Source organism: Podarcis tiliguerta, assembly GCF_965153285.1.
Source record: "Podarcis tiliguerta genome assembly, chromosome: 8".
In the NCBI taxonomy this organism is placed as follows: Eukaryota; Metazoa; Chordata; class Lepidosauria; order Squamata; family Lacertidae; genus Podarcis; species Podarcis tiliguerta.
The window spans coordinates 51,819,866-51,840,791 of NC_139541.1; the positions used below are offsets into that span (position 1 = coordinate 51,819,866).

The window sequence follows — 20,926 nt, forward strand, 5'->3', positions numbered from 1 at the left end:
TTATAGTGAGAATGTGAAATTAAACCAGTATAATTTCCTGCAGGAAAAATACCATCTATATAGTCTATTAATGCTGACTTCTGAATCTGAATATATTAGAAGCAATTACACAGTGGATAGCTCTGCGCATTATTAATTTGATTGAAAGGTTTTAAACACAGTGCATTACTCACTTGAAATCCCTAGCAGCCTATTGTCTGTCTTTACATAATTCCTAGTGGCCCAAACCTATCCAAACAGGAGAAAAGGAGATGTAAAATTAATGTATGGTTATTACTGAAATTACCTCATAAATTAGTTAAGTCCCCCATCAAGGTTAAAATGAACATTATTACTCTGGGAAGAAGGAAAAAAGAAGTCTCAGAGGCTTCCATTCTGGGCATTACTTTTATTGGGAAAGAGTTCTGTTTTGGAAACTGAATGGATAAGTTAAATATTCCATCAATAATTCTGATAGCGGCAGAGATGACAGAATGGGGGGAGAAGCAGAGAAGTGTTTTGTTCCATCGGACAGATGGTGCAGCGCCAGATTATTCTTTTGTTTCTCCACATTGTATTGCCATCTCATTGATGCCTCTCATAGCTCCTTCGTTCATCTTGTTTTATTTAGAGCATTTTCGCCCCGCTCTTTAGCCGAAAAGATTCCCAGAGCAGCTGTAAGTCAGTCCCCGCCCGCAGGCTTGCAGTCTAAAAGACACAACACAAAAGTAAAAGAGGAGTTAGAGGGGAAAGCAAAGTTGAGGGCGGGGTGGGGGGGGAAGTTTGATCATGGCCAGCTGGGATGGAGGCAGCCCAGGTAGCCTGGTGCAACAGCTGCCTCCAGGTGACAGGTGAGGGATGTGCAAAGGCCGTCAATGGAACAGCCCTGCTCACCTTTTCTCTCTCTTGCACTCTGTCTTCTTCCGCTTTCCATTTCTCTCTCTTTCCCATTGTTGAAGGAGTCCAGGGATCACCAGTGTTTTGAGGACTAGCGGGTGCATTTGGAGTTTTGAGAAAGTCCTGTGAGCACCATCAGTCACTAAATGTCAGCTCTGGGGTGTGTGTCATAAATGCCTGCTGTGGGGTGGATATAACACAAAATGGCGGTGCGTCTGAAAAAGCAGAAAAGGTGACAGGAGCCCCAGATGGGTGGGCATGCTTCCTCCAGTCTTGTTTATTTTTGAGGGGATATTTACTGAGACCTTTTTGCAGGCACCATAGGAGGTACTGGTGGGCTCCAAGTTGGCAATCCTTGAAATAGTCTTTAAGGTGGTGGTGGTGGTAAGGATTTATGTGAGTGGCGGTGGGAAGTTGGTTCCTGTGCTCTTAATGTTCTTAATACATTTTGTAAAAATACAGTACAGCCAGAAGCCACAAATCATAAACAGCCTTTAAGGAAACAAGGGCAAAAGCCTGCAAGAATAATTCAGTTTTATTGTGTGTACGCTGCCTACAGGCCAATTACCCAAAGTCTATAGAGTTAACCAGAGTAACATGCATGCATCAGATAACTTGCCATTGACACAGACTGATGTGAAATATATACAGTATAAATCTTACGCTGTCAGTTTGCTATGCATTTTAATATGTGCATCCAGAAGTTTTAGCTCTCCCCCCGCCCTGTGCCAGAATAAAAATGTCTTCACTAGTCAGCGAAAGATAGCCAGAGGAAGGAGGGAGGGAGGGAGGGGAACCTGACTTCATGGGGTACATGACCTTGTTGGGGCAGCCAGTGAAAAAACCCTGGGTAGTATCCAACTAAGACAGTACTAAGAACAGGCCTATTGAAATGGGCATGGCTAACTTGGGCCTCTTCATTTCAGTGGGTGTGCTCCAACACAGCTGGATATGCCACCGCGGGTCGTGCCTCCACCCTGGGTGGGACATCCCACTGATCTTAAGAAATGGGCAAGATGGTACATATACAGTGGTACCTTGGGTTACAGACGCTTCAGGTTACAGACTCCTTTAACCCAGAAATAGTACCTCAGGTTAAGAACTTTTCTTCAGGATGAGAATAGAAATCGTGCTCTGGTAGCGCGGCGGCATCAGGAAGCCCCATTAGCTAAAGTGGTGCTTCAGGTTAAAAACAGTTTCAGGTTAAGAACGGACCTCCGGAATGAATTAAGTACTTAACCAAAGGTACCACTGTACATGCAACCTCAAAATATTCTGGGGGTGCCCATTTCCTAGGATAGCCCTAACCGTAAGGACAGTGGTGATGTGGCACTTCTGCACAGTGTTCACCTGAGCATGAGACTGTCACATGGCATGAATACGCATCATATTATGTGCAGGAGGTCAAAAGAGAGAGAGATTAAGTCTGGGGGATTCTGCTTGGCAAACTAAACTGCCCCCTCCAAGTGCTGTTTTGAACTATGGCTGCACCTTGCAAAAAAAAAAAAGTTTGCACTTTCTGCCCTTTTCCCCTAGCCTAATGCAGACATCAAGATTTCCCAGTCTCCAGGGTGTGGTTTAGAAAGTGGGCATACCACATGGCTCATGCAGGGCTACACACTCTTTCATGCTCCCCTGTCTCCTGTGTGTGCACACACTCCCAAATCTGCTCCTTTTGCAGCATTCACTATGGTATTAAAGTGTTGCATTAGAGATGGACCTGTAGCTCGAGGCACCTCCTTTGCATGCATCTCCATGCAGGGCTGGAAAAGATCGCTGTCTGAAACCATGGAGCGCTGCTGCCGGACAGCATAACAAGGGCAGCCAATGTGGTGCCATCCAGATGGTGTTGGACTACAACTCCCATCAGCCCCAGCCAGTGTGGCCAGTGGTCAAATATGATGGGAGTTGTAGTCCAACAGTGGCTACCTTTCGAATAGATAGTACTGAGCCAGATAGGCCAGGCGTCTTTGAGGTTGTTGTTTTTTCTACAATCAAGTGGTATATGAATCTTTATGAAATAAATACATAAAAGTCTGACTTGGGACAAGGCAGCTTCCTATCTGCACTGAACCTAGCCATGGTTAATTTTAAACCAGGGCTTAAAATCAGGATTTCAAGCAGGTTTGCAAACTGTTCCTCCACATGGGAGTGAATCTCATAGTTTAACTACCATATTTTTCGCCCTATAGGACACACTTTTTCCCCTCCAAAAATGAAGGGGAAATGTGTGTGCGTCCTATGAGGCGAATGCAGGCTTTTGCTGAAGCCTGGAGAGCGAGAGGGGTCGGTGCGCACGGACCCCTCTCGCTCTCCAGGCTTCAGGAAGCTATCTGCAAGCCTTGGGAGCTCCGCGGGAGTTCCCGTCGAGCTCCCAAGGCTTGTGGATAGCAGCATGCATCCCGAAGCCTGGGGCGCGCTGTGCAGATATCAGGCCTGGAGCTTCGTGCAGATATCGGGCAGCCCCACAAGCTCGGGGGACAGCGGGGAGGCGGAGCGCCGCCATCCCGCTATTCCCCGACCTGGTTTGCGGAGTTGCCTGCATCCTGAAGAGAGATGCCTGCATTCCGAAGCCTTCGGGCAGATATCCGCAAGCCTGGGGAGACCGGCGTGACTTCCCGCAGGCTCCCTAGGCTTGCGGATAGCAGCCTGTTCTGGGGGCTGGGGTCGGGGGAAGCTTGGGCTTCCCCCGCCCCAGCCCCGTTCCTGGGGGGGAAATAAAAAAAAAAATTCTTTGTCCCCCCACCCCCAAAAAAACTAGGTGTGCCCTATGGGGCGAAAAATACGGTATGTGCTGCATGAAGAAAAGTGCTTTATTTTGTCTTTCCTGCATTTTCCAACATTCAGCTCCAATGAATGGTTCTGGGTTCTAGTGTTGTAAGAGAATGGCTTGCTTTGAGAAGCAGCTTCGTTTGAGGATTAAGTATCTTTTATCCATTGCAGCGGGCGAAGCTGACAATATTCACTGCATTCGTCTGTATCAGTGCATATGGGTATTAAAATGCCTCTATTTGGATCACACCCCAAAAGGAATTACTAGTGATTCATAAAGGGAGAGTATGTATTATGCTACATCTATTAAGGCATGTTTTATGTGTAACAGTAATTAAAATATAATTGAAATCACTATTTCTTCTAATTATTGGCTTAACATACTGCTTATTTAAAGAATGGGTGCCTATAAATGTCTCCTTTTTATATATATCCACGAATGGGTTCCTGGCAGCATCATAATTAAAAGAGGGATTAGTTAACATACAATTTAATCATTCTGTCATCAAAGGATTTAGACCTCATTAATTACATGTTAATAAATAGTTATGAATAAACAAAAAAAATCAGTATAAAATATGCCAATTGAGATCCAAAATTACAGTATTTAAAAACTAATAATGAAACAGAGCTGTGGGTCTTAAGACCTTTTGGTGTGGTCTCACTCTTATTTCATATTAAATTGAGTGTGAAATTGTGGCATTGTGCTACTATTTGTGGTTCTGTCTCATTGCTATATAACAAGCAGAGACGTATGGAAAAAATGTCTTGCGGCGGTGGGGGAAGGGACTCAGATGAACCACGACGTCAGAGAGCCGATTCTGCCTCGCAACTTAAAGGATCATAGGTCTTCTTCCTCAGAAGTAGATTTCTGATTCTCCCAGTGATCGTTTAAGCCACAGTTAGCCAACGTGGTTCTCCTCCTCTCTCTACCTCACAACAACCCTGTGAGGTAGGTTAGGCTGAGAGACAGTGACTGGCCCAAAGTCACCCAGAGAGCAGCTTCATGGCTAAGTAGAGATTTGAACCCTCGTCTCCCATGTCTTAGTCTGACACACCATTAAGAAACCCATAAGCTACCCCTGCTTAAACCATGACAGGATATTCTTCCTTGCAGTTTATATAATTATTAGCTGTGCATTTGGAGGGTAAATCCAAGACCAATTTCCACCCACAGTTTCCCTTTGGTACCCGGATAAATGACGTCAAGTAGCAAGGATGCCAGCTTACCTTCTGCTTAAATGCCAACCTGTTTTCTACTGTCTTCTGCTCATGTTCCGTGCCAGTATGTGGGCAATGCACTTGTTTACTCACCTATCTGTGATTTTTTTTTGCGGGGAAGCGATGCCCCCTAAAGCCAGCTTTTCATGCAAGCCAACAAAGTGACCATTATATTTGGAGACACACTCCTGCTGTGGCCCATTTTAGCACCCCACACATTGACAGACAGTACACCTACTTTACTAAACACTCTAGTTTGGAATATACCCACCTGGATGGGTGAGAGAAAATGTCACTGCAGCCTTTGGCAACTTAAGTGGCCTCCAGCTCTTTTGGACTACAGCCCCCATCAGCCAAAACATATGGAGGGAACCAAGTTGGCAAGGGCTGAACTGATGGAAGGATCCATCAAGTGATGCTATCTGTGGTATTGGGGGATCTTGCTGTTTGACTAGGGAAGATGATTTACAATCCTCTTACACAATTAAAATGCCAATTATGCCTCACCCACCTCTCCCCTCTCTTAAGCTTAAACGATCTGTTGATTTTGTTGTCCGTAAATCACCCTTGATAGATGTCCCTGGGATGTGTTTTGTTTTCCTTTTAATTTATTAACTCCGAGCTGCCATTCTTCCCCCACCCCCCTGTGGCACCTGTCCGTTTTCCAATTAAGCTTTGTCTCTCAGAGAACGTCTCTCCAGTTTCTGTGTGTTTTGTAGAAAAGAAGGGGAAATTGCATTGGTTTCTGCTGCTTGGGTTTGAAGGTTTATGTACCATCCCTGCTTTAACTACAGTTTCCCTATAATTGCTGACCATCTTTCATGTAGGCCAGTACAGACATAAAATTGTGGATGGGACATTGGCTAAGCCATGGTTTGTAGTTTGTGGTTTGTCTCCCAGCCAGTCAGGTCTCCTTGGCTTGGGGAGTCCTTGGGCTGGTCAAACAAACCATGGTTAAGCAAGGCTGTTGGGTTTGGACATAATGCCAAACCATAGTTAAAGCAAGCCATGGTTTACAAGCTAACAAGAAACCATGGTTAGTCTGCTTGGCTGGGTCCAAAAGTTAAGAAAAACCACATAGGCAAAACCAACCATGGCTTAGTGTTACACATGAATTGGGCCATGCAGAACATGTGGCTGAGTCCTGCATTTCTCCCCCTCATATTTTTCTGTCTTATGTGTAAATCCCCCCTCTTCCTCTTTTAGAGCTGACTTAAATCTGCATCCAGCTTATTCTAGCCGTTGTTGGATTCATGATCAAGCTTGTAGTTGAGGTTAGGCACTGTCATGTAAGACTGGGTATATCAGAACAATGGCTGCTGTTAACACCAGTGCAGGACCAAATGCTGTAATGTGAGCCCTACTGAGATGTGGAAATTGCATGTCTGAGGGGTGCTCACTGGGATGAGTGTGCTGGCTTCATGCTCCGCAAGTTGGAGAGTAACTGTGTGACATGAGGAGCCAACCTCTGCTCTTGCGAGCTCCCTCACTGCTCCCCAGTTTTCCATGGTTTGACATCACAGAAGTGCAAGAGATTTCTCTGCTCCAGGCAGTTGCATTTCAACTCCCAGAGGGTGATGGTGATGGAGGTGAACAGCCAGCAGGCTCATCTGCACGCCCCACTCTTCACAACTGGAACCCCTACGCTTCTATAACACCCGAATAAAGGCCATGGTGACCTCCGAGGGTGTAAGAGGGACAGGATTTTCACATGAGGTAGGAGAACAACCATCAAACAAATATTCAGACCATCCAAGGACATTAGATTTCCACTGGGCCACAAAGGAGGGTGCTTGTAAGTGTGCTGTTCAGAAGCAAATACTTTGTCTCCTCATCATACTGTGACTATCATAGCTGGTGTCTTCAGAGCTGGTTCACCATGAGAATACCAGGAAAAATCATTCAGATTTTAATATTTTTAAGTTCAAGGTTGCCAAATGTTCCTTGTGCTGTAAGATGCCTTTAATTTTAACATGCTTCTAAAATACTTCAGAACATCCCAGTCCCTCAGAACATTGTGGATGATGTACCAAAGCTTTGTTGCGCCTCGCACTTTTGAAGCATTGCACTGTCGACCCAAATGCTTGTTAAGAGCTTAACTTGTTGACACGCTTGCTCCAAATTGATCTCTAGAGTTTTCTTAAGATCTGGGCTCTAAATTTAGCTAGCTGTTTCCATTTGTAGCACATTATCCGAGCCTGGCTACTCACCATGATAACTTCCTTTGATTTATTATTATTATTACTATTATTTTTGGAATCCATATCTCCGGTAGACTTATGAAATGCTTTCATTTTCCTAACTCCTGCCTCTTCCAAGGAAATGATTAGGGATCGTAGGCAGAGCCTGTATAAAAATCAGACCCTCCTTTTAAGTTAATCAGTATAACCTTCCCGTACTAAGGGGTGTCACCCTCAGCACACATTGGCTATTGATCAGATATAGTCAGGGTGAACTTTTATTCCTTTGTGTTGCTAAGGAGACATGTCGGAAGCCCTACTACTTTGTAATTATGGATGTTATTAATATTAATAAGGTAATAAAGTAGCTTCCGGTTCCTGTTTTCATGCTGGTGGCGTTTCCATTTCCTTTTCATTCCTATTGCAGAGTATTGTTGATTAATGATATCTTAGCAGTGCTCCTTTTGGACCCGGCTGTTCATGGCTATGATCCTGTAACAGAAAGTTCATCCAGAAGCACAGCATGCTTTGCCTATAACATCCTGGGCGGATGCCTGTCAGGTTTCCCCAAAAAACATTTGTGAGGTTCAGCAACCTGTGAAATGTGGCACATTCATCTCCTTGATATGTGCATAATAGTGTTGGGACTGTCCATCCTAATGTCTCATTAAGCGGTTAGATATATCTAACCGGGTGTGTAGCTAAAGCAATATCTTAAATGTCCGTCTAATAGCTTGCATTTGTCGCAGCAGCTGCCAAAGGCTTGCGAACGTCTCTGAAATCTGAATGGGTTCCATTATCACTCCTTGTTAATGAAATGATTTTAATATTACAACAAATGAGGTCTTCCCCCCCTCCCCCCAATCCTTTCAGTATTAAAAGGGAATTGGATTGTAATTAGAGTATATTTCACCAAGACTGAAAGGGGCTCTAATATGTGCTTGACTCTTAAAGCAGTTAATCCTATATTAATTGTACTTTGGGTGCATCTGTCCTTGCCTGATGGCAGAGCATCCATCATGTCCTAGGGGATGCTGGAGCTCTTGGGAAGGCAGAAGAGCTCCTCCTGCAGGATGCCTTTATCGTCACGTGAAGAGACGGGCCGTTCTTTGCTTCAGGAAGTCTTCTGAGAGAGATATTGCTTCCTGCAGTGGATTCGTGCAACTTCCCCTTTCCTCCCACTCTCACCTGTGGTCAAAGAAACTTCAGGGTTTGGGAACGAAAAGAGGGAGAAGGAGGGAGCTTCTTACTTTCCAAAGCAAAGTAGCAACCTGGGGGGGGGGGGGAACGGTTGGCTTTTGGTCATCTCTTGAATTGTTAATTGTTTAGCTCCAGTGACAGGTAAACTTTGAAGGTTAGGGGATGGATTTGCTCCCGCTGAAGCTTAAATAGACTTTCCTTGCAATTCTTCTTCTAGTTGTTTCTCTACCATTTTCTTCAGGCGCATAGCGAGCTCAAAATGGAGATGGGATGATGGGTTGATGTCTGAGCGAAGAACAAATAAGTCCTGCTTCTTTCAACGTTGCATTGTTCGTTGCTTTTTCTGTTTGGTCCTCAACAATTGATTAACTTCTGTCTCCTTTGTTTTGCAGCCTCTTTCAGCACTACTGCTACAAACGGGGCGGCATGCGACACACTTCCTACACCTGCATCTGTGGCAGGTAAGCCACCCCAGTCTTCATTTCCCATTGAGTTGTATCAGTATCGCTATCAAGCTCAAGTCACTTCAGAAAGACGTTTAGAAGCATTTAGTAAACTCTGCTTTATTTAACCACAGATATTTTAGGAAGAAAGCCCCATGGCTAAACTGGCATGCATCTTGAGGGTGAAGTAAGGCCCATAGCATCGAATGGTGGGTCTTCTTGGTGGTTGCATTTGATTTGGCTTTGACTGTGCACACACATAACCTTAACCATGGTTTAGTTCAACAAGCAACGTGTCATCTCACAGGCAAGCAAACAAGCCATGGCTTTTTATTTTTATTTTTGCCTATGGTTTCCAGCAACTGTTATTCAGAGGCATAATGCCTCTGACAGTGGAGTCAGCATAGCCATTGTGGCTATGAATTTGCCTTATCCTCTAGGTCGGTGGCCATCACTGCCTCCTGTGGAGATGAGTTCCACAGTTTAACCATGTATACTGCATAGAGAACTCTCTTTTATCAGTTTTGAATCTTCCAGTGTTCATCTTCATTGGACGTCCCCAGGTTACAGCATTATGAGACAGGGAGAAAAACATTTCTCTGTTCACGTATAATTTTATAAACTTCTGCCATGTTGCCGCCTCTTCACCTTTTCTCTAAACTAAAAAACCCCAAATGCTGCAATCTTTCCTCATGGGGGAGGTGATTCATCCCCTCCGCCATTTGGGTTGCCCTTTGGCTGCAGACCATCCTTACTCTAATTTAACAAAGTTCGCTTCACTGAAAGGGGTCAGGTGCTAACAGGACACACGAAATGATACTTCCCCACAACCTCTTTCTCCTCACTTTGACTGCTCTCCCTCTCTCTTGCATGCAAAGGTGTGGGAGAGGCCCCTTTTGGACAAAGCCTATTCTCTCTCCGAGTCACACTTGAAGTGGTTTGTTCTGCTTCATGGTGCCTTAATTTTCACTGTAGGATTTTCCTCCTGCAGTAAGCCTATTTGTTACAGCTTCATCTTGCCCACTAATGTCGCGTTTTTCACTCTTTCTCTCAGAGTTCACAGCTCTGCCGATGTTGCTTCTTCCTTGCTAATATTTAATCAGAAGCATGAACCTGACCTTTTGAAAAAGAGACTGTGGGGTGGCGAAGGGGCGGGGGGAGGGGGGGAGAGAACACTTCAGGTTAGAAGCCATGTCCAGATAAGAGATGCCTCTGGATAAGTGAAATTTGCTCGGCATGGCTTTCGCCCTTTTACTCTAAAACTTCTGGCTGTGTTCCCATGTTGTTGTTATTTTCTGCTTGTGGAATGCTCTCCCCAGGGAGGTTCATCTGGCACCTTCGTTACATATCTTTAGGCACCAGGCAAAAAATTCCTCTTCTCCCAGGCTTATTAAACAATCTGTGGCCTTTTAAACTGTGAGGATATCATGGGTGGGGGTCGCTTCCACATTGCTAACTGGCTATACCTGGTGGATGTGGAAGGCCACATCAATTGGAGGGCCATAGCTGTCAACTTTCAGATTTGAAAATAAGGGATCAGCAGCCTCAAAAATAAGGGATCAGCAGCCTCTCCTGTCCCAGGGACAGTCTACGGGATGTCTAACAATCTGGGATAGCAGCGGGAAACGGCGCTGGAATAAGGGAATTTCCCGCAAAAAAGGGAAGGTTGACAGCTATGTGGAGGGCACCAGGTTGGGGTTGGCTGACTGTGCATCTTGGCTCTTGACAGGCCACCTTTTTCATAGTTTTCCAACTTCCTGGCAAAAGGCTCAGCGGAACTCCGCAGTGTCATCATTAAACCACCAAGTTGGTTCAATAAAAATAACGTCTTGCTGATCAATAGTTCTGGAAAGAAGGAAATGGAAGTTCGATATGATTTTCAGAAGACTCTCTAACAGCCCAGCAGAATAAAGAGACATGCATGGATGGCTGAATGGTGCCATCAGCACTTAAGTTCCTTCATACATATTTAATCTGTGATTAATTGATTAACTTATTATATATATAAAAAACATCCTCTTAGTGTTGATAAGTGACAGGCAGGTTCTCCCCACTCCACCCAGCTCACATTGGATTTGCTGGTGCTAAAGTAAGCCAAGTTATTACATTTGAGGGATATATCGGGGAGTCAAGTGGGCTCCACAGAGGGGGAGTGGGCACTCTAGGGCGATCATATCAATGACCCAAGCCATTCAAATGTTCCAGAGGTCGGCCAAGGCTTTGACAGGAGCACTGGTCATATCAGCCAGAGAATCCCCCAGAGCCGCCTGGAATGAAGCCATCAGCCTCTCAGGGGAGACCATGCTAATAGGTCCTCCACCTCTGCCGAGGAGGAAAGGTGCTGAGAGCCTAAATCTCAACAGGAAGCAGTCTGACCACGACAAGGGACTGATGCCAATATCCCCCTCGTTCAGAACACCCTCTTCCTGCCCAGTTGAGAAAACGAGGTCCAGTGATGACCTATTGGGACAGCCCCATGGTTGTCATGGCAGCCATGAAGTCCTGAGCCAACCCAGAGCCAGTCACCTAGGCAGGGATGTTGAATCCCCCATAACCAGCAGCCAGGCAGTGGAGGGAAAGTCAGGCTTTCATGTCATTGGTCCAGAGTTCTTTAGGTCTTTAGTCCAACGATTGTAGTTTAACATTCACTTGGAGGACTACAGGTAACACCACCACCACCTGGCTGTCCACCTTTGGAATGCAGATCTTATCCTCAGACTCTGTGTTTGCGAGACTGTGCATCTCTGTCTATAGATCTTTACAAAATTGCCCTTTTGCATCTGAGGTTTTTGCAATTGCCTTTAGAATTCCATACCTTTTTAACCGTCAAGAAAATCAGTGCATAGGGGGGAGAGAGAGCACAGAGCGCCCAAAGGACAGTTGAGTAAAAACAAAGATAATTTATTTTTTCTTTTCGCGTTGATGTAATCAGTTCGAAAATATTTGATATTGTGATAATTGTGCAATTAAAATTCTCGCTGAACTGCATTACAGCCCTGCTTTGTATGCAGCCAGGCGGGATCGCCAGCCGTCCATTCCATTTACACCACTCTCCCCCTGGAAATCTGCTTGTAATGCAAGCTGACATTTTTAATTTTCTCTTCATTTCCTAATCCTTGATTAGTAATTGTCTAAGTGATGTTCACACCAGGGCAAAAAGCATGAGCATTAGTGCAGCAAGCAGCACATCAGTATTATAACCCAGAGGTCATTAGAAAACTAGTGTGGTGTAGTGGTTAAGAGTGTTGGACTATGACTTGGGAGTCCAGGGTTCGAATCCCCACACAGCCATGAATCTCACCTTCAGCCAGTCACTCCTTCTTAGCCTAAGATCCCTCAAAGGGTGATGATGAGGATAAAAATAGAGAGGGAGACAATAATCTCCAGCACCGTGAGTTTCTTGGAGAAAAAGTGGGATGTAGATGCAATAATAAATATAATTCATTTGATCCTCACATGGGGCAATAAAATTAATTTGCTCCTATATACCATGATCATGAAGGGGTTTTGCCAGGGTGTGGCTGATCCACTGCTGACTCCTGCGATCAAGACAGAGAGAAACAGACAGACAGTGCTTTTTTCTGGGGGGGATGCAGGGGTACGCATACCCCTAAACATTTTGTGAATCTTTGTATTTTGGTCCATTTACTATATTTATTTTTCCTGATTTGAACTATGAAATGGTGATTTTCTGGGGTCAAAATGAGAGTACCAATAAACATTTTTTTAAGAAGAAAAAGGCACTGTATATAGATATACATAGATATAGATGTATATGAAAGATTGATCTTCACACAAGATGAAGATCAGCATTTTGTCTGAATAATTATTATTATTTTATTATTTGTACCCCGCCCATCTAACTGGGTTGCTCCAGGCACTTTGGGCGGGTTGCAACATATATAAAAACACAATAATGCACTACACAGCCAGGGTTTGTCAAACAAGCTGCACATCATCTCACATACAAGCAAAACAAACCATGGTGCTTGTTCCTCCTGAGCTTGGTTTGTTTCCCAACTGTTCTTGTGTTGTCCCTGTAGCCTGATAAGTGTCTGGGGATGCACAGACCGTGATTAAGCAAGCAATAGCACCAAAGCATCGTCAAAGCAATTCATAGTTTGTGAGTCAAGAACAGGCATAGGCAAACTCAGCCCTCCAGATATTTTGGGACTACAACTCCCATCATCCCTAGCTAACAGGACCAGTGGTCAGGGATGGTGGGAGTTGTAGTCCTAAAACATCTGGAGGGCCAAGTTTGCCTATGCCTGGTCAAGAACTTCACGCCAGTTTTTGTTTCCAGAAAAGAAACGCTGGTTAGTCTGCTGGATTGACTTTGGACAGTCAAACAAACCACACTTCTACCAAACAAACCATGGCTTGGCCTGTGTTATGTTTGAACCAAACCAGTGGGCCACAGTTGGATTCAGAGAGATGACCTGGCCAAGCATTAGGGTCTTAACCAGCAATGCAGTTATTATGCCCTTAAGGTTTAGTCTTGCTCATGATTTAATTGCTAACATACTTAATTTATTTTGCTACTTAGATGTTTCTCCCTCCCTGTAACAAGAACACAGGGTGGGTTACAATTATTTCTTACCTTAGTCTTGCCTCTACCTTGCTTGCTTCTGCAAAACTGAGGTTGCTTTCACGAGCAAGGCATTCTTTCTGAATTCCATGCATCTCCAAGGTAACATCACTGGCCCCCGCTTTGTGATCTTTCACCAAAGAATATTTTTCACTCTCCTCATCCCCCCTCCCATCTCACTTTAATTTGTGAGAGGTCTCTCCGGCAAGAGGAGAGCCCTGAACTTTCATACTAAGTAATAACTCATACCAGCTCAGGAACGTGAGTGTGTCGGCTCATTTCAAATTATAAATCCAGATAGGTTGAGATGTGATTTGCATTAATTATTTGTGGGGTTTTTTGTTTGTTTTTGCATTAGACCCACCACAACAAAATGATTCAAAAGATCAAATCAGGCATATTAGCGAGAGAATTACATTCGCTGTGTTGATTGCAAAGACTCCCTAAGAGAGAGTGATGCGTCCAGGATCTCCAAATGAGCTTCCTGGTTCTCCTGCAGCCAAGTCCTGTATCACTCACCTGCTTTGCATGCAAAAGGTCCAATCCCCAGCTTCTTCAGGAAAGAAGAGGAGGTTAAGGGGTGATATGATAGCCATGTTCAAATATATAAAAGGATGTCACATAGAGAAGGGAGAAAGATTGTTTTCTGCTGCTCCAGAGAAGCGGACACGGAGCAATGGATCCAAACTACAAGAAAGAAGATTCCACCTAAACATTAGAAAGAACTTCCTGACAGTAAGAGCTGTTCAACAGTGGAATTTGCTGCCAGGGAGTGTGGTGGAGTCTCCTTCTTTGGAGGTCTTTAAGCAGAGATTTGACAACCATATGTCAGGAGTGCTCTGATGGTGTTTCCTGCTTGGCAGGGGGTTGGACTCGATGGCCCTTGTGGTCTCTTCCAACTCTATGATTCTATGACCCCCCCCCCAGCCTTAAACTTTGAGAAATTCCTTCTGATCAGGGTAGACAGTACTGAGCTTCATGCTGACTCAATATAAGGCAGTTTCCTGTGACACTCAAGCTTTGTTTTGTGTACTTTCTAAATTATTTAAATATTTGTAAATTTGCCATATAACTCACGCCTGTGGGAAAGTCCTGATCATATCGTATTCAGTAAGAAGTAATTATTATCCTTTTTAATAAATAAGTTGCATTTTAAAACTCAATAAGTAGATGCTAAAGGTCAGTTGCAGTACTTTAAATGAGCTCTAAAAGGATGAGCAGCACTCTCACACACAAAAATGCCTCTGGTTCAGACTGTTGTTTCTGTACTGCCTTACTAGTGTATATTTGTTAGCATGCTTTATTTAAAATACGTTTCTACCTCTCCCCATCAAAAAGATGTCAAGGTGACACACAACGTACATGTATGAGCATAAAACAGAACATTGAACCAAATGCCATTTCATTTATTTTCTTTCTAGGATTTATATCCTGCCCCTCCTCACCAGTGGTCTCAAGGCAGGTCACAACTGCTGGATTCACAAAGCTGAGCCCACCCCATTCATTTATATAGGATTGCAAGGGGTGTGTCAGTGTTGGGTCAGTTGTCCAAGCTTTAAGTAATTGGATCACTTGCCTCTGTGTATCCTTGGATTAACTGTGTGCATTGCCTGCTGTTCTTCAGGCCAGCTATTTGCATACATATCGCACCAATCTGAATATTAAAGCTGTTGGAAAGAATCCTACTTTCTTTGGTTCTTCCACAAATGGAAGCCGAGAGAGTAGGCACAGGGGACAATTGATTCCAAAGGCCTGGTGGAAGAGGAAAGACAGACAAAGTAGACTCAAGCCGGATCTCAGAAAGGGAGAATGTTTGCAACCAGGCTGCCATTCCTTAAAAGGGCAAGTGTGTGTGTGTGTGTGTGTGTGTGTGTGAGAGAGAGAGAGAGAGAGAGAGAGAGAAACAATTAAATTAAGCAAACAGCAAATTTTAAAATACTTTTTAAAAACTCCAGCAGCCTGTACAACAAGGCTTTCAATTAAAAGCCCATGCATTTTGGGGTGGGTGCATAGTTTGAGCCCACAAATTCTTTTGAATGACTGAAGAGGACTCATCTCCTACCCCTCCAGATGGCAACTTCTCTTTTTTCAGCATATGCAAACTAAGTATTGTTTCTGCCTGTTTTATTCTGCGATGAGTACCCAGAGCTAACATCTTCATATATGCCTGAAAGTTGGAAGGAGGCGTGATGCAATGTTTTCTCAATCCCACATCTTTCGTGGATCATTCTCTCATTTTGCACACAATTTGATCACTTTGAAGTAGCAGGCGCATTTTGTCGTGAGCTTTCAAGAGCCAGCACCCACTCCTTCAAATCAGCTGGTGAAGTTGAATCTGGCCCATAAAACCTTCATGCCGCACGGTTTGCATGCGATTCTTCTGAAGTGCCAGAGGGTCCTCCCTTCTGCCGGAATAGAACCACCCCTCTGGGTTTTGTCCAAATTGCTGAAGTTTTCTTCTTGAACCGAGTAGCAAATTGGATTCTCGGTTCAAAAGGTTGGATGTGACCTAACGGCTGAGGTTGAGAGGCCAGATGGGCACTGTGAGAAATCTTGAGGTGTGCGGTTCGGGGCTTTGAATGAGCCTTTTTTCATTATTTGAGCATTTCTTTAAAAGGACAGAGAGCTTATAGCCGAGAATAGCAACGAGAAAATCTGCAGAGCCGAGTGAGTTTTGTTCCTTCCTTTTAACTTAACGTTTGGACCTCAAGGAATATCAATAGACGGAGTAAAAAGAGCCGGAACCAAAACTAGGTCACTGAGTGGATCACAGGAACCTTCAGAAGTGAGGGGCAAACACCCATGTCCCTCTTCCTGCCTGCCGTCTGATTCAGCACTTTTGCACGGGTTGTAAGAACAAAAGTACTTTTCTGACTCCTTTGGTCAAAGCTAGCCTTTTTGTGTGCTCCACAAAAAAGGTAAAGAGAGAGAGAGACCAAATATGACAATGTATTTGACTTGTACTACTGCTGGTGACACTTTGTGCTGCAAAGAGAATTCCCAACACAGCAGGAAATACTCACTCTTTCTTTCTCTCTCTCATTTCTTAGGCGGTTCTGTTTTTCATTTCCCCTCCCCCTTCACCTCAAATTTAACCCCATTTTCAAAACAAGAAAAGAGCACCCAGGGAGCAGGCCTATGCATAAGAAACTGGTGTAAGGCAGTCAGTGCCAGATTTACGTATAAGCTAAACAAGCTGTAGCTTAGGGCCCCACTCTCTTGGGGGCCCCAAAAAATTTTAAAGGGGAAAAAAAACCTGGATCTACATTTCCAAAATATAAGATAAAAAAACCAATAAAATGGCTTTAGATACCTATTAGGTCCATAAATTACCATATAGCATGGGTAGGCAAACTAAGGCCCAGGGGCCGGATCTGGCCCAATCGCCTTCTAAATCTGGCCTGTGGACTGTTCCGGAATCAGCGTGTTTTTATATGAGTAGAATGTGTCCTTTTATTTAAAATGCATCTCTGGGTTATTTGTGGGGCATAGGAATTCGTTCATATATATTTTTTCAAAATATAGTCCGCCCCCCCACATGGTCTGAGGGACAGTGGACTGGCCCCCTGCTGAAAAAGTTAGCTGACCCCTGCCATATAGCATATATTCAACACAGAAAAACAGGGACAATTTGTTGTTGACAAAGGACACCTGGGGCGGACAGCTGGACATATAAAGGGCCCCATTACCTTCAGTAGCTTAGGGCCCCATCAAACTTAAATCCAGCCCTGAAGGCATGGCAGTGTAAGTTGAGCCAGCATCAAACCAAACATCTCCCTTCTGCCCCAGCCAGAACAGGATGGGGAAGACTGAGCTACTCTGTATGCAGAAATGCTTGCTTGTTAATATGTGCAGATTTTCTCCCCCATACACTGCATTATGTTTCCTTTCTCTGTATTTAAGACTACTGATTCATATATATATCATTATTTTTGCTGTTTCAGTGGGCATAATAGCTCAGTTCTGCACTACGGACATGCTGGCGCTCCAAATGAGAAAACCATTGAAGATGGAGACTTGTGGTGAGTAAAAGATTCCTCTGTGATAGAACTATGACTACCATTCTTAATAATAATAATAATAATAATAATAATAATGCCTGTCCTGGCACCAAAGAGTCCAGGTACCTAGTTCTTTTTCCTTCTACTTCTTTTTATTTATTTAATAAAGGACATACACTTCAATAACATACAACAACAAAGAAAGAAATTGGGGTGGTGAGGTCATCTTAATTATTTCTTAAGCCAAGTTGGTAAAGAACCTAGATCCTCAGCAATCTACAGTCTTAGGGGAGGGGCAGAGACTCGCTTAGTATTCAACCTCCTTTGTATTCATTTTATTTTCTTTCTGCCCCGACCCCCACCTGTAGCCAGGTAGTTGTTTATTATTCATGCCACTTTGTATTTTCAAAAAAAAAATCTCAAAGCAGTTTACCGTCTACTTTAGAACATCAAATAAAATAATCCAGAATAAAACATCACCGAAGAAAGTCAGGTATAAAGTATACATTCAAAGCAACATAATTAACAGGAGACTAAAATATTATCTTAAAGGTTTCAAAATAAAACTTTTTGAGAGATGTCAACTACAGAGTGCACATTTGACACAGCAAAGTTAACAAAAATAGTACATTAAACATTTTGAAAGAAGACATTACTAAAGGAAGACAAATGTAAAATGCACATTTAACGCAGCATAATAGAACGTATCTGCTGCTGTTGCTGCCAATCCTGCCAATGGTGGTTCATGGCAGGCGGTGGCTGTGGAAGCTCAGGCTTGATGACCCGGGTCTACGATAGGAGACAGCCAAGGGGGTCTCTGGCTTCTTCTGCAGCCTCAGTTTTTGTAGCTGGAGTCAGTCGGGGCTCTGTCCTCCCAGACCAGGTGGGTAAAAGCCTGCAAGGCAGGGAGCAGGACTCACAGCCAAGATGGCTTACATAACAAAAACACAATAAACCCCCAGTTTTGGAACTGTTTAGTATTTAAACCCAAAGCCAATAATTTAAAATAAAGTAGCAGCGTAATTGTTAGTTATTGGACCATTTTCTTTGGGCAGAAGGCTGGGCAGAAGATGGATTTTGTTCATATGTGGATGGGATTTGCAGTGGATGCTTGGAATTTTCTAGCTAGAGGATTGATTCATTTTGGGTCCAGATCTCAATAGTGATTGGAGGATGTGCTTGCCACATTTTCTTAAATCAAAAGAGCATGAGTCCAGGCTTGGTTTCTGATCTCTAGTCTGTTTGGGGTTGAATTGCATGTTGACTTCCATCACTGTTGGCCCAAGACGATTTGCTGACTGAAGCAGAGAATCAAATGCCCTTGCACATGCACACACACGGACCAACACTTCAAAAAAAAAAACTAACTGCACCATTCAGACATTAGTTGCTGGTTTCATCTACCCTTCCTCCCCCTCCCCCCCGCCAGCCAGATGTTTTCACCTGGCTGTAGAGTCAGCCCTCACTTCTATGAAATCTCCTTTCTCTACTAATGCAGCTTCGAAGTCTAACTCAGCTGCATGCAAAAGATTTCCAGTTCTCTTTACATTTCCAAGTTGCTTCTCAGAATACTAACTTCTATGTTTGTGTGTTAAGACTCTCATTTAATAGTTGCTTTGCTTGTAAGGCTAGTTTGTTAGTCCAGATAGCTGTATCTCCCAGCAGTAATCATGTCATTTGCACATCTGCACCCGTAAAGCTGTAACAAAGTTCGTGTCTGCTGAATATACCTTGTTTGGAATTTTGCTCAGCCTTTTTGTTGTATATATAGCTCAGGGGAGCCCTCTCTCGGAGAACCCCAAGAAGTGCTGGCTTGCCACACAGTCTCGGCGTAATGTAAAGCCACGCTTCCCTGGTAAAGTCCAAGGGGAAAGAATTGTGTGCTAGCTGCCCAAATGAACGTTCCTCAGATGTCATCAAGATCACCCACTGCATATTTCTGTGATGTATTACTTGGGTCTCTGCCTTTCTGCCCTCCCCAGAAATCATTTCTCTCTCTTGCCCTGTCATAAGTGGGACATGCTGTGCCCGCTGCAAAAATTTTGTCCCTGTGGTTTTTCAGTTTCGATGCACAGATCTTCTAAGAGCCTAGCAAAAAAAAAAAAAGGCAATGGGCGGGAGAACTACTGCAATACAAAAGGAGTCACGTAGGAGCCTTGTACTCTTTCTGATCCTCTTTGAACATCGCGTTCCTCAGGCACGCTACATAGATGTACCTGGCGCCGTTGTAAGAACCCCCGAAGCAAAATCTTGTTGCTTTTTGAAATATGAGTTGCAGAGCTCCTTGTTTGCGTGGGGGGCTTTTTTTTTGGTCTTCCTTTCTAAAAGAGACTGCCCTCATATACCTCGGGTTGCAGTATGCCAGAGGAATCTGTAAGGTTGAGTTTGATCCTTCTCTTCCCTCTCACCAGTGCGCAGGCTGTATTTCTGAACAGAGTCACAAGATAGATCTCTTTCCACCAGCACAAATGCCACCCACCTGCTCTGCCTTATAAGGCTCCCCAGCACCATATATTCCTCCAAAACGAACCCTCCACGGCACTGAGAAAAGAGGGTGTGGCAGCTCTCTCTGCCTGATTCCACCAAAGCAATCCAGTGGCCGGGGAGGTAGGGATGCAGCTGTAGGCCAGGTAATTCAAGGGACCAGCCAGTTTCACTGAGTCCTAGGAAGCACTAGCGGGAGGAGAGAGAGAGAGTAAACGATGAAATAGATGAAATAAGAGCTTCTTTCTCCCCCCACCCCACTCCACCCTTTTTTTCTTTTTTCTTTTTTGCGCAGTGCAAAATGCAGAGTGAGATGAAAAGCTGGATTGCCCAAAGGGAAGGAGAGCAGCTTTTTTTTTAAGATGTTGCTTCTTTGCCTTTTTTTATCAGATGTTGTTCATTCTTTTGATAAATACCTTGTAGATAAAATCCAACATTGTGTTAGCTAAACTTGGCAGGTTTTCTAGCCCCAAGCAGATAATCTTGAAATAATAATAACTGTATATACAGGCATACCTTAGAGATATAACAGGTTCGGTTCCAGACCCCTGCAAGAAAGCTAATATACCAATAAAGCAAGTTGCACATTTTATTTTTATTTTGCTTTCCTAGTGTGTATAAAAGTATAAAAGTTAGGTCTACACTATACAGGGGCAGGAGGGGGAAATCCCAGCTCCAGCCCTTGCCAGCTCCACTCCTGTGGTCAGAAAGGGGGGGGGTGAGTGGCAGCAGGGGGCTTCCTTTCCCTGGAAGTGGCTGGGCTGCCTGTGGCTGCACTCAGGTCCTCATAAAGAGCAATACACCACATTTCCCCACTTAATAGACATGAGTTACTCCACCATAGATCATCAGTGGTCATGTGAATGTTGATTATTCAAAGGGCTTTACGGTGATCATACTCTGGCCAGTGGGTGTCACTTGGGAATAGGATCCCTCTGCAGTCAAATTCATTTGCCACTTGCTAAACTCCAGAAGGCATTTTAATAACTATAGAACCTTTCCCTTTTCAAAAGTGGTTGCTTCTGTTGCCAAGGAAATGTCCGTTTGGTCCAGTGTTTCGGGCGTGGTCACACATGGTGACATATTACTGGCAGATCTTGGGACATGCACACCATACGTTCAGGGGAACGGTTTGAAAACATTTGGTGCTAGGATCTGTTT

General features: G+C 44.0%; 1 protein-coding gene across 1 annotated transcript in view; it reads left to right on the plus strand.

Moving 5' to 3' along the window:
- The window catches only part of PEPD (peptidase D), a 126,342-nt gene that overhangs the window by 82,065 nt on the left and 23,351 nt on the right, over positions 1-20,926 (plus strand). Inside the window, exons 10-11 of the mRNA XM_083452921.1 lie at positions 8,642-8,710; positions 17,225-17,302. Coding sequence (XP_083309047.1) covers positions 8,642-8,710; positions 17,225-17,302 — 147 coding nt within the window. The remainder of the gene's footprint in view (positions 1-8,641; positions 8,711-17,224; positions 17,303-20,926) is intronic.